This window comes from Mytilus edulis, chromosome 1, assembly GCF_963676685.1.
Source record: "Mytilus edulis chromosome 1, xbMytEdul2.2, whole genome shotgun sequence".
In the NCBI taxonomy this organism is placed as follows: domain Eukaryota; kingdom Metazoa; phylum Mollusca; class Bivalvia; order Mytilida; family Mytilidae; genus Mytilus; species Mytilus edulis.
The window spans coordinates 54147935-54163017 of record NC_092344.1 but is presented as its reverse complement, the minus strand read 5'-3'; the positions used below and the strand labels follow the sequence as shown (position 1 = coordinate 54163017).

At 32.6% G+C, this 15083-nt stretch overlaps 1 protein-coding gene across 2 annotated transcripts in view; it reads left to right on the top strand.

The window, feature by feature from the left end:
* Positions 1–15083, top strand: part of LOC139513994 (DNA ligase 1-like) — a 59341-nt gene that overhangs the window by 2965 nt on the left and 41293 nt on the right. Inside the window, exons 2-4 of one of the 2 annotated variants that reach the window (XM_071302859.1) lie at positions 4605–4846; positions 10411–10684; positions 13753–14623. In XM_071302859.1, coding sequence (XP_071158960.1) covers positions 4605–4846; positions 10411–10684; positions 13753–14623 — 1387 coding nt within the window. The remainder of the gene's footprint in view (positions 1–4604; positions 4847–10410; positions 10685–13752; positions 14624–15083) is intronic. The other variant, XM_071302860.1, reaches the window with a different exon arrangement.

Here is a 15083-nt window from a genome sequence, read left to right as displayed (position 1 = left end):
AGCCAAGGCTCCATATTGATGACTTTACTTTGACCTATAATGGCTTTTCTTTTACAAATAGTTTTGATTTGGATGGAGAGTTGTCTCATTGGAACATCTTCTTATATCTATTTTTAGTTTTTGTTGTTGAAGTGGGTATCAGTGTTAATAAAAATAATTTGATAAATTTTCGTTTTATAAGTGGGGCGAGTTGACATACCTGAAAATTATATAATCATCTAGATTTTACCTTTTTTCATTAAGTGGGGCGAGTTGGCAGGAGAAAATTAAATAAAAAGAAAATTTCTTCAAACATTTTTTTGAGAGGATTAATATTCAACAGCATATTGAATTGCTCAAAGACAAAAAAAATATTTCAAGTTCATTAGACCACATTCATTCTGTGTCAGAAACCTATGCTGTGTCAACTATTTAATCACAATCCAAATTTAGAGCTGAATCCAGCTTTAATGTTGTGTTCATACTTGCCCCAACCGTTCAGGGTTCAACCTCTGCGGTCTTATAAATCTGTGCCCTGCGGAGCATCTGGTTATTTTTGAAAGTGGGAATAAGAGGAAGACATGTTTTTCATCGTAAAATATTAAATCTAAAATATAACTTATGCAAATACATATTAGAATGTTACTTTTTATTATTTTTATACGACCCCAAAAAAAATTTGGGATCGTATAATGGTATGATGTCGTTGCTGCGTCGTCGTCGTCCGAAGACACATTGGTTTCCGGATAATAACTTTAGTTTAAGTGAATAGATCTTCATGAAATTTTTTCAGAAGGTTCAATACTACAAAAGGAAGGTTGGGATTGATTTTGGGGATGATGGTCCCAACCGATTAGGAATTAGGGTCCCAAAAGGGGCTCAAAACAAGTATTTCTAGTTTCAGGATAATAACTTGTGTAGAAGTATTTCATTGCTCTGAAATCATACCGCAATGTTTAAAACCACAAGTAGAAGGTTTGGATTCATTTAAGGGGTTATGGGGCCAAAGCTTAGGAATTAAGGGCCAAAAAGGGGTCAAAACAAGCATTATTTTAGTTTCAAGACAATAACTGATGTGTAATTGTATGGATCTCTCTGAAATTGTACCACAATGTACCATATAACAAAGGGGAGGCTGGGTTTAAGTTTTGGGTAAATTGCCCAAAATTATGCAGGAATTAGGGGCCAAAAAGGGCCAAAAAGAAGCATGTTTCTAGTTTCCAAACAATCATGACAATAACTTGTGTTTAAGTGTATGGATCTCTCTGAAATTGTACTACATGGTTCAATACTGCAATGGAAAGCATGGGATTGAGTTTAAGGGTTATTGCTCCAAGGGGGTTTCAAAAAGTTGGGGGGGGGATGTTTTGTTTACTATTTTTTGAAGGGCTTCCTTTTTGGAAAGATTAGAACTTGTTCTAAATCTTTACTTAGGCACCGACCTCCCCTAACAACAGGACATGTTAGCTTCTGTTACTAAATGTATTCACACTGAAATATAGTTCCCTATGGTTCTGATGTATGTGCACATAATACATATATAAACTGAAAAAAACTGGGTATATTATTGGAGCAGTTCATTCAAGAATGTATGTCATTAAGGTGTGTTGGTGTACAGGCTTTTTAAAAAACATTTTAATTAGGTAACTGGGTATTGATTCAACTAGTATGATTGACAACTGTCATTATCACTAAACAATCACAGACAAGGTGGACCTTTAATTACAATGCCCCACCTCCTAAACTGCCAATCAAATTGACCACATTACCTATCAACCTCAGTCTTACATAATCATACAGACCACTCAATATAATTCTTAATATACAAGTATTTGACCTCATAATTGAATACACAAATGTGTATATTAGATGTTTGATATTTATAAGGATGATAGATTTATTTATTGCCAATTACTTTTGATCTACATTACATAAAGTGATTCTGTAAATTATATCTGAAAGATAAATGATTAATGGATTAACAAGATCTTAAAAAAATTAAATATGAATATAAATATGAATAAATAAAAGGTATTCAAGTAAGGCCTATAATTTACTTGATAAATTTCCAATAATCATCTGTAATTAATCAACAATTAAATTGGTACACTTTTTTTTTATCAGGAATTGGCTTGAAACAGTTTAAAAATCTTAAAACTTTTAATTATAACAAACCATTGTTTATTAGTTTATTTCTCATCAATCATTATGGCTATTTTAGTCATTTGAATTTTTATTAGAAGTGAATATATATTTTTGCAATCAAGAAAGAATCCACATTTCAATACGATAAGTTTTTTAATTATAGTTTACGTTGAAAAAGTACATTTTCAATGCCCTGTGTTGAAAAATACTTTAAAAATTGATCAAAAGGCACTCTAAAACTTTTAATCTTCAATGCCATATAACCTATGTTTCAACTTACAAAATGCCCCAAAACAACATTTTTCAATTTTTTTGTTGTTGACACTTTAAAGTTTTAAGCTGTTGGTCCAGATTTATGTCTTACAAGGATAGTTGGTAACATTAACTAGAAGAATTTTTGCATTTTTTTGTTTTTTTGAAACATGTTCAGAACCGGCAACATAATTTCGATAAGATATAAACTGTAGTTTAAATAAAATTGTGCAAATTAAGAGACCCATATTATTTGATTTGAGCTCATTTTATCGTCATACTGGAAAAGCAAGTTTCCTTCTAAAGACCTGCTGTTAATGCAATTTTCAGCAATAGTGCTTTATAAATGTTCATTTTTCCCCACCATACCTTAATATGAAATAATTCAAACTACTCTTCTAATCTTTCCATGAGTGATTTCCATCACTTTGATTTTTCAAAATTGTTCAAATTTCGAATTTAGAAAAGTTTCAAGAAGAAATCTTCAATTGCACAGTATTGTGCAATAGATTTGTTAGATCTTTGACCACATTAATTTTGTGACAAAAATTTGATCACAATCCAAATTCAGACAGAATCAAGCTTGAATATTGTGATCAAATTTGCCCCAACTGTTGAGGGTTCAACCACTGGGGTCGTATAAAGCTGTGCCCTGCGGAGCACCTGGTTCTACCATAGAACAATTAAAAAAAACTTTTGGAAATTATTTTTTTCATCTATACTAACTTTAATTGTTTAACTTTTTTGTACAATAGCTTTATATGTCAACAGTAATATTAGTTGACAATAATAATTGTGAACAAAAAAATGAGTCATTGTTTGCAATGGTTTGTACAGGAAATAAATATACATGGAATATAAAGAAGATATAGCAGTGTAGCTTAAATCTATTAATGACATTTACATGATTTAAGTGCAAAGAAATATAAATAAGTAAAGATTTAAATTAATTTCAGTAAATAATACCAAGGATTTGTATAGATCTAACTATACAAATCCTTGATAATATTAAAACATGAAACATGTTTTGAAAACTGTTTAATTAAAAAAAAAATGTCCCCTAGATACTTAAATCAGCTCGAAAAAAGTTTGTACACATATGCCCTGAGATTTTATTCTTCAATGCAGGTGCATTTTCATAGGTTGACAGGTATGTCATCATTGCTGGTGATCCGATGGATAAATCTGTTGTAGAGTTGTCACTGACTCAGACATACTTATAAATATAATTATTTTCTGTGACTATCTTGCATTAATTCGTAGGATCCTTTACTATAGATAATTGAGCTGATCTGTAACAAAACCATCTCCATGCCTTATATATCATGTACTGTAGTACGACACTAGATTAAAACTGACGAGGAAAGGTAACACACGACCTCCGAAAGCTTCATTTTTGTGAAGCCTAGGTGGTCGTGTGGTCTAGCGGGACGGCTACAGTGCAGGCGTTTTGGTGTCACGATATCTCAGTAGCATGGGCATGATGGGTTCGAATCCCGGCGATGGAAGAACAAAAAATTTTCGAAAGCATATTTACAGATCTAACATTGTTGGGTTGATGTTTAGACGAGTTGTATGATATATATATTGACCTTTTGAGTCTGAAATAAATCAAGATTATATTATCCTATATAATTTGGTTTTGAATGATCCAGTGACAGATCCAGAACTTTTCCTAAAAGGGGGTGGGGGTGGGGAGGGCCCGCTGACTGACCTAAGGGGGGCCTGCTCGAGTCATGATTCCCTATAACATGTATAAAATCAACCAATTTTTTCCCTGGATCCGCCTATGGAATCATTGATATCAACCATGCAGACTTTACATAAATATTGTTTTATTTGTCTATACACTAGCTATAGCTGTAAACTGAAAGCATATTATCTTTAACATATCCTTGATAATGAAAAAGATGGCAAAGTTTATTCTCTTGGACAATTTAAAGTATATGCCATGTAACATTTCGATATTTATTTATTTAGAATATATTGATTTTTAACGATAAATTTGTTTTCTTGTCATTAAATTATACTTCTATATGGCTAAATTATTCTTCTTGTTGCTAAGTTGTTTTTCTTGATGATTCTTGTCCCTAATAAGTGAGACCAAACAGCAACACTTTTAAGGAACCATTGTAAGAAAATTACTCTGATTAAGTCTAGATCTAGACTTTCTACTTTTTAATTCTTTTTGTTCTTAAGATATAATGATATTTTTTTTGTTTTCAAAGGAATGATATTGAAGTCAGCTTTGGAAAAACATCCCCAAAAAATAGGAAAAAAGAAAATGATGGAGATGGAAAAGTGACAAAGTTTACCAAAACTAACCATGCACCCTTTAAATTCAGCAACAATGATTTACAGGTTTTCATGTTGGGTTTACCACAGAAGAAAACAATTTCTGGTTTTGTAGGGGATAAACTAAAGAAAAAGCTGACCAAACTAAAACATAGACAAGAAAATATTGAGAAAGGTAAAATTTGAATTACTAACTTATGATTACCTGAATGAAATGTTTCTACATGTATATCTTTTGTATTTTTAGCTCACCTGACCCGAAGGGCCAAGTGAGCTTTTCTCATCACTTGGCGTCCGTCAGCGTCTCCGTCGTTGTTAGCTTTTACAAAAATCTTCTCCTCTGAAACTACTGAGCCAAATTGAACCAAACTTGGCCACAATCATCATTGGGTATCTAGTTTAAAAAATGTGTGGTGTGACCTGGCCAACCAACCAAGATGGCCGCCACGGCTAAAAATAGAACATAAGGGTAAAATGCAGTTTTTGGCTTATAAATCAAAAACCAAAGCATTTAGAGCAAATCTGACAAGGAGTTAAATTGTTAATCAAGTCAATATCTATCTGCCCTTAAATTTTTAGATGAATTGGACAACCGTAGTTATATGACGCGTCGTCTGAAGGCATTTTGTTTCCTGACAAGAATTTAAGAATAAGTAAATAGAAATCTCTTTTTAAACACAAGGTTTATTATGATCACAAATGGAAGGTTTGGATTGATTTGGGAAGGGGGGGTTATTGTCCCAACCGTTTAGGAATTAGAGGCCAAAAGGGGCCCAAATAAGTATTTTTTCTAGTTTCCAGACAATATAACTTGTTGAATGGTGTATGGATCTTTGAAATTATCATGATTATATCACAAGTTTCCATACTGCAAAGGGATGGTAAGAATAGACAATTTTGGAGTTCGATGCATTTCCATCAAAAACTCTGGTTTTAGTGAACGTCATTGTGCGTTTAGGGGCGTCGTCACTTCCATTGCAATGTTGAGCGAGTGGTTGGAAAACTATAATTCTATATTGTACGAATTATTCGGCAAATTGAATTCTCAAAATTGACAATCAACATTGCTGTCATTAGGGAACTGTCATTAAGTACCAACAAAACAACCATTATTTCTAGTTTATCCTGCACAATGACGATCACTAAGACACTTGACGAACGTAAATAGTACAGGGATACAGGCGACCCCCTCTATCTGGTAAATGACGTCATAACTTAGACGAGTATAATTAACACGTTTTTTTCCGGTGACGGAAGCTATTGGCTTTAGGGGATTATGACTCAAACTGTTTAGGAATTAGGGGCAGAAAAGGGGAAAACAAGCTTAAGGGTGTTCTTGTTAATGGACAATGACTTAAATTCAAAACATAATTTAGAAGCAGTGTAAGGTAGGTTATTCAAACACAACATTGACAAACTACCTACCGTACACTGCTTTTAAATTATGTATTGAGAAATATTGTATTGTCTTGAGGTGATTAGCTGTCAATTTATTTTAAGAAGTTACTGTTTTAAAAATGCTGATGAAAGTAATTTAATTTTAGCCATGATTATGTATGTCATTTTCTATTTAAAGACTTTTATGATGTATTTAAACAGGTTATAAAAATATAATTTATGGTTGCAAACTCCATTGGAATTAGAATTGAGATTATGACCATTCACTCACCATATCTTGAGGGAAAGAGTTTTTTATACGACCGCAAAAATTGAAAATATTTTTGGTCGTATATTGGTATCATGTTGGCGTCATCGTCTGTTTGGTTTTTGGACATTTGGTTTTCGCACTCTTACTTTAGTAAAAGTAAATAGAAATCTATTAAATTTAAACACAAGGTTAATGACCATAAAAGGAAGGTTGGGATTGATTTGGGGAGTTTTGGTCCCGACAGTTTAGGAATTGGGGCCAAAAAGGGCCCAAATAAGCATTTTTCTTGGTTTTCGCACATGACTTTAGAATAAGTAAACAGAAATCTATGAAATTTTAACATAAGGTCTATGACCACAAAAGGAAGGTTGGGATTGATTTTGGGAGTTTAAGTCCCAACAGTTTAGGAATGAGGGGCAAAAACCGGTCCCAAAATAAGCATTTTTCTTGGTTTTTGCACAATAACTTTAGTATAAGTTAATAGAAATCTATGAAATTTTAACACAAGGTTTATGTCAACAAAAGGAAGGTTTGGATTGATTTGGGGAGTTTTGGTCCCAACGAATTAGGGGCCAAAAGGGTCCAAAATTAAACTTTGTTTGACTTCATCAAAAATTGAACTATTGGGGTTCTTTGATATATCGAATCTAACCGTGTATTTAGATTCTTAATTTTTGGTCCCATTTTCAAATTGGTATCCATTAAGGTTCAAAGGGTCCAAAATCAAACAGTTTGATTTGATTTTAACAAAAAAGGAATTCTTGGGGTTCTTTGATATGCTGAATCTAAACATGTACTTAGTTTTTTTATTATGGGCCCAGTTTTCAAGCGGTAGGGGGCAGGTTAATAAAAAATTGGCGGGTGGGGACAATTTGTTCTCAAGATTTCTAAAATTAAAAAGATAATTTCTTCAAATATTTTTTTTTGCCCCAAAAAGGGGGAGAGGGTGGTCAAATTTGCAACTGCATAGTATATTTCTCAAAAGCAAAAAAAATAAGAAACATCAAATCACATTACCAATTCAAGTTCTTTGACTACAGTTGTTCTGTGTCAGAACCCTATTATACATGTGTCAAATATTTAATTACAATCCATATTCAGACCTGTATCAAGTGCGTATATTGTGTTCAGGATTAAACCTCTGTGGTGGTATCAAGCTGCACTCAGCGAAGCAATTTATTGCAGTTCTCATCAATATTGTTGTTCATTGCACATGCAAAATATGACAACATAACCCAGTTTTCTGTTAAACTATAAATGATGATTAAATATTTTATTTATAGAGGGTAAAGATAGTTTATAGTTAAACAGGTAGGGAACACTACCTTACAGTTCTTGTAACCTTAGGCTTTAGTCGCGTGGAACTCATGTCACCGATCAGTCAGACTTATAGTATAAATATTTGACTGATGGGATGGATCAGACAGATCGGACTCTTTGACCTTTCTGATGAATTGAACTCTACTACATTGCATTATAAACTAATAAAAATTACGGAATCTTAGTTTCGTTTCACCTAATTGAAATGGCGACATGGAAAATACGAAACGTCCTAGTACAAAGATCAACATTTTTATGGCCCTGCAAAGAAGTTGTCGATGCCATATAGTTTTTACCCTTGTCCGTCATGTCCGTAATTCCGTCATTTTGTCATTCTGTCATTCTGTCATTCCTCAAAAAAAACTATTATCACGTTGATTTTTGTTATGTGAGTTAAACATGATGAGTTACAGATCAAGTTTCAATTTCATTCAGCTCCGCTAATTTTTTGCCGAAATTACGGGCTATTGACTTTAATAAATCGTTGAAAATCACAGTTATAGGGACTTTTTTTCTAACGCTTTCAGATATTGGGCTGATTTTTTTTATATGTAAGTTACTCATGATGAGTTTCAGATCAAGTTTAAGTTTTGTTCTGCTGGGCTAATTTTTACTGTAATTTCGCCGAATAGGGACTAATTCATTGAGTACCATGAAACAAAGAATTTCATAGACATGATTATTCCCTTTTTATATAAAATTCATTCATTCATTTATTATTTTGTTGGGTATAGGTAGGGTAACTGGAACCAAACAGATATTCATATTTGGCCCAAGAGGAAAAAAATTATTCTGTAACTATAAATCAATATAGAAAACATTAATTAAAACAAATGTTATGATGGGTATAGTTTGATTGTGTTCTCAGTTATGAATTGGACAATATACAATATAAACATATAATATAAAGAAAATAGAGCATCGCTGTGCAGCAACAAATGACTTTGAAAAAAATACAGTTCATTTTTGTTTACGTCAAATGTGATGCTATCCAAAATTTCTTGGGAGAACACTGATTTCAGGCTTTAGACTTTGATAAATTTTTGAAAATCACAGTTATACAGACCTTTGTATATTGGTATGACATTGGCGTCGTTGTCGTCCGAAGACACATTGGTTTTCCCACTATAACTTTAGTTTAAGTAACTAGAAATCTATGAAATTTAAACACAAGGTTTATGACCACAAAAGGAAGGTTGGGATTGATTTTGGGAGTTTTGGTCCCAACAGTTTAGGAATTAGGGGCAAAAAAAAGATCCCAAATAAGCATTTTTCTTGGTTTTCGTTCAATAGCTTTAGTATAATTAAATAGAAATCAATGAAATATATACACAAGGTTTATGACCACAAAAGGAAGGTTGGGATTGATTTTGGGAGTTTTGGTCCCAACAGTTTAGGAATAAGGGACCAAAAAGGGGCCCAAATAAGCATTTTTCTTGGTTTTCTCACCATAACTTTAGTATAAGTAAAAAGAAATCTATGAAATTTAAACACAAGGTTTATGACCATAAAAGGAAGGTTGAGATTGAGTTTTGGTCCTAACAATTTAAGAATTAGGGGCCCAAAGGGTTCAAAATTAAACTTTGTTTGATTTCATCAAAAATTGAATAATTGGGGTTCTTTGATATGCCGAATCTAACTGTGTATGTAGATTCTTAATTTTTGGTCCCATTTTCAAATTGGTCTACATTAAGGTCCAAAGGGTCCAAAATTAAACTTAGATTTATTTTAACAAATAATGAATTCTTGAGGTTCTTTGATATGCTGAATCTAAGCATGTACTTAGATTTTTGATTATGGGCCCAGTTTTCAAGTTGGTCCAAATCGGGGTCCAAAATTAAACTTTGTTTGATTTCAACAAAAATTGAATTCTTGGGGTTCTTTGATGTGCTGAATCTAAACATGTACTTAGATTTTTGATTATGGGCCCAGTTTTTAAGTTGGTCCAAATCATGGTCCAAAATTGAACTTTATTTGATATCAACAAAAATTGAATCCTTGGGGTTCTTTGATATGCTGAATCTGCTGAATCTAAACATGTATTTAGATTTTTGATTCTCAAGTTGGTCCAAATCGGGGTCCAAAATTAAACTTTGTTTGATTTCAACAAAAATTGAATATATGGTGAATCTAACCATGTATTAAGATTTTTGATATTTGGGCCCGGTTATCATATTTGGTCCACATTGAGGTCTAAAGTGTCCAAAATTGAACTTTATTTAATTTCATAAAAAATTGAATTTTTGGGGTTCTTTGATATGCTGGATCTAGCCATGTATTTAGATTTTGGATATTGGACCATTATAGGTAAATGTTCAATTTAAAATTTTTAAGTTTTTAAGTTTAAGTTCTTAAGGGGTTAATGGAAAAATAAAGAAAATGAATTCCAAATTATAAAACTATATTGGAGCTGCCACTTTTTTGCCTGCAGTTTTGACTGGGTATCTTCAATAGGGTGTCTCAGATTTCATAAAAAATCAAAAGAATAATTTTATCTAGTTATCTCTTGTGAATTGAGTTTGCAAACATCATTGAAGGTTTATGAGAGAATAAAATACAATAGAAAATATCTTAGACACCCTTTTGTAGGTCAAAAGTTGCAGGAATCTATAAAATAGTTTAAAGTTGTCTGATTGGGGGTGAAAAAATCTTCGTATTGTGGTGACATTTTTATTCAAAAATTTGCATTATAATATGAAATTAGCATATAGACAAGACATATGTATATATATATAAACCTCTTTTGTCTTCATTTTTGTTGTGTATTGTAGAAGAAATGGAGAAAAAGTTTCTCAAGGATGACAGTTTAGAAGAAAAATATCAGAAACGAAAGAAAAATAAAAAGATGAGGTCATCTAATGATGAAGAACCTTGTTCCAAAATAAAGATGGTTGGAAACACAAAGAAAAAAGAAAAAGCAATGGACATTGTGTACTCTGCAGAGGCTTTGAGAAAGATGCTATTTGAAAAAAATAATCTTACAAAAAATCAAAAGAAAAATCTCAAGAAAAAGCTGCATAGATTTATTATGAAAGAGGAAATTGGGTATGTTTTACAAGAGTTAATGTTTATAAAGTTAGTGTGAATACTATTCATATAGACCAGTAAAATACTGATATTATTATACCCCACTTTAAATGTTTTACCTCTGTCTGTCCATCCATCAGTCCATGAATATGAAGTCAGCCTCATAATAATAAAGAAACAAGTTGGCAAGAAGAGGGACACAATTGGTTCCCATTGGAATTCCGACAGTCTGTTGAAAAACACGTCCTCCAAACATAAGAAATATGTTGTCAATCAAGAAATCAAGCAAAATGTCAGGTTCAGAGAATTTTTTGTTTGAATCAGAGTGATTCTTTTCAAAGTAGGATTTATCCCTCCCCAAGACCAGATACTTAATTCTACGTTTGCCATTCTTTTTATTGAAACAAAGTAATACCAACTCTTAAAGTCTTTCAATTTGTCCCTTAGTTTGGAAAGGGAAAATACATGTGTAAAGTTTAGAAAAGTCAAATGTTTTAATACTATTGCAAGATGAGAGAGTCTTATAATAGATTGTATGTACTCTAAAAGATCTTTGGAATTTTTTAGTACAAGTTTTGTATGCCAACAGGGGCATCATCTGTGTCCATGGGGACACATTCTCCCATAGATTTTTTAAATTTTATATTTTAATTTTTTGAGTTGTTTTTTTTTCATTATAAAAGGGGGATTTTCCCGATTTCAGACAATAACTCAAAAATGCTTTCACCAATTTGCAAGAAACTTTGGTGAATTGTTTATATATATATGTATTGATGTCAGTTCTCTTTTGTTTTCTCATAAAATTTAGATTTTAAGTTTTGGTGTTACAATGTATACAGTAAAAACACAAAAATACTGAACTCAAAGGAAAATTCAAAAAGGAAAGTCCAAAATCAAAAGTCCAAACACATCAAACGAATGGATAACAACTGTCATATTCCTGACTTTGGTACAGGCATTTTCTAATGTAGAAAATGGTGGATTGAACCTGGTTTTATGTGATTTTATTAATAAAAAGGGGGGATTTTCCAGTATTCAAACAAATTGCTTTGAGCAGTTATCATGAAACTTTGTTGACTGTTATCTTTTAAAATAACCTCCCTTGAGTTTTTCATGAATTTCTGATATGACATTGAGAAGTTATCTAACTATATTCTTTGAATTAGCGACCGGCATATCATGCCCTCATGCATATTTTGCTTGTTTGAACTGTTTAACATTTATCATTTTAGGGCTGTTTATAGCTGACAGAGTTTTGCTCATTGTTGAAGGCTATATGGTGACCTATAGTTGGAAACTTCTATGTCATAAGGTCTCTGGGGAAGAGTTGTCTCATTGGCAATCATACCATATCTTCTTATTTTTATATGCTTTGGATCAATTAATTTGGTAACATTAAAATTGCAAGAAACTAAGATATCCCAAGAAAATATCTCAGGAAGTCCCAGGAAGGTCTTTGGATATCCCAGGATATCCAAATAGATTCTTGCAAGGGTTGTTTCATATAATTTTAAAAATAATTGTTGTCTGATATTATATTTGGAACAGGGGTGAAGAAGATTAGGGTGGGAATTTTGATAGGCACTGGAAATGTTGGGGTATATTGGAATGGACAATTTTTGCATTGCAATAGGTTACCAGAACCCGTTTTCCAATCTCAGTTTAAGAGTTGCTGTAAGAGTGCTCAGAATGGTCACTGCAGTCTCTCTCCATACATAGAAAGTATTTCAGTTGTCGAAGTTGTCTGTCATATTTGTTTAACTTATTGTTTTGTCACAAATCATGCCTTTGATTTTTATATGCCTGTTGAAGTAAAGATGCATAAATCTGCTTGATTTGGACTCTAGTTGATATTTGTCTCATTGGCAATCATATCACATTCTTATATATATATATATACATCCTGCACAGCCAAACAGATGCCCCTTGTTATCATGAGTTGGATGGGAGATGTCCAGACATTCATGACAATATTTCTATACTTTATTCAACCCATTCAGTGATGAAATACTGTTAAATGATACATGTACTATAAGCAATAGGTCATTTCATTAAATTGTTTTTATACAACCGCAAAATTTCATATATTGGTAGCAGGTTGTCATCAGTGCCGTCCGAACACATTTGGTTTCCTGACAATAACTTTAGTATAAATAAACAGAAATCTATCAAATTTAAACACAAAGTTTATAACCACAAAAGGAAGGTTGGGATTGCTCTTTGGGGTAATGAGGCCAATAGTTTAGGAATAAGGGGCCAAATGGGGGCCCAAATAAGCAGTTTGTAGTTTTCAGACAATAACTGGTGAAACAGTGTATGAATCTCTCTGAAATTATTCCACAAGTTTCCATACCACAAATGGTTAGGATTGGCTTTGGGGGGTTATGGCTCAAACAGTAAGGAATTAGGGGCAAAAAAGGGAGCAAAACAAGGGTTTCCTGGTTAATGGAGAATTATGTAATCACAATGTTATGTTTGAATTACCTCCCTTACACTGCTTTATAAAATATGTATAAAGAAATGTATTGTCTTGGTGATTAGCTGTCAATATATTTTTAGAATATATATAGGAAGATGTGGTGTGAGTGCCAAAGAGACAACTCTCCATCCAAATAACATTTATAAAAGTAAACCATTATAAAAAAGAAATTGTGGGCGGTAGTATGTAGCGGCACTTTGCAAAGCAATTTATTAGTCAATTGTAAAGATTTGTTGTTATGTGACTATGTTTCTCAAATACTATAAGCAAAAGGTCAACTATATTTGGTGATTGGAATGTTTGTTAGCATGGTTAGGGAGCTATACCATTTGATTTTTATGTGCCGATAATGTGGGTGCTAAGATGAAATTGGAAAATAAAGGCAGAATAGGAGTTTTACGTAAAAAAAAAAGGGCAGGATCAGGCACTTTCCAAAAAAAAAAAGTCAGGATGACAATTTATGTATAAAAAAAAGTCAGGATAATTAACAAACACAAAAAAAGTCGGGATCAAATCCAGAAAAAAATAAAATTGCAGGAGAGAAATAACGGCATAAAAAATGCAGGGCAATATTTTTCATCCATTTGATTTTCATTCTCTGTTGTAGGAAAAATGGTTTCGAGTCATCTATTAATATGGATGCTAAAACAGATGAACCTCAGATCACTGAAAAAGGAAACAAGGAAAAACAACATGAAAATGGTGAGAAAAAAATCAGTGGAAAATTTGAAAATAGAAAGAACGTATTGAAAACAACTAATGATGAAGGTTCTTCTGCTGATATTAGCAACAATATTAAAAAGAGAAAGAAAAAAATGTCAGTTGGAAGTGATGAAAATCAGTCTGGAACTGTGCTTAAAAAGAAAGCGAAGAAAAGGAAAGAGGTCCTTTCATATTTAAATGATACATCAATTTTAGACATGTCTATAACTGCAAAAATCCCAGAAATTCAGACACCAAGTAAAACTTTAAAGCATACCAAAAGTTGCTGTGAATTTTCAGAAGACCAGACAGAATTGAAACAAAACAAACATAGCTTAAAAAGAAAATGTGAGAAAGAAATTTACACATTGACAAGTCATGCAAGTGACATAAAACAAATTGATGATGGCCAGAAAGTGAAAAGCAAGGATAGAATAAATAATGAATTGAATTGCAAAGCTTTATGGAGTGAATCCTTAAATACTACAGATAATACAGGTGAATTTTGTAATGTGAAATTACACAGAAAGAGGAAAACAATTAAAGATCAAGAAAACAATCTGCACAATGGATGTGAAGTTAGAAATGACATAAATAACTATGGAATGGTTAATAATCAAGATGGAGAAAAAATGAGTATACCAATTAATAACAAATATAAAGATAATAGTAAACATGAAGAGTTAATAGATATAACATGTTCAGAGGAAACAACCAGTCAAGATGAGAAGTATAGCATTGATAAAAAAGACAGTTACATAAGAAAAGAGGAAGAGGTTAGATTTTTTGAATTTTGAGCTTATCTTCCATTTTTGTGCCATTATGAGTCTTGACTTTCCCCTACAGAAAAAAAAGTTGAGGGCCAGTTGATGGCCATGTGGCGGACAGTTGAGGGCTAGCTGTTTTAAGCAAAATAGTTGAGGGCTAGGTGTTGAGTATCTTAGCTCAACTCAAACCTGGCCTATTACTGTATGTTGGATAGATGTCGCTCAACTGGCCCTCAAATGAAGCTGACCATTAAGTTGAGGAAAAGTTGAGCAATTGATCTTTGGTTTGCATATAGATGAGCAAAAGTTGAGCATTCAGACTTTGAAATTTTTGTAGTTGAAGAAAAGTTGATTTTTGTCGAGCCTTCGACTTTAGTCGATAAAGCGAGACATAGCGATTCTACATTCTGTCGGCGTTGGCGTCGTCGTCTGCGGCGGCGGCGTCCACAAATGTTCACTCTGTGGTTAA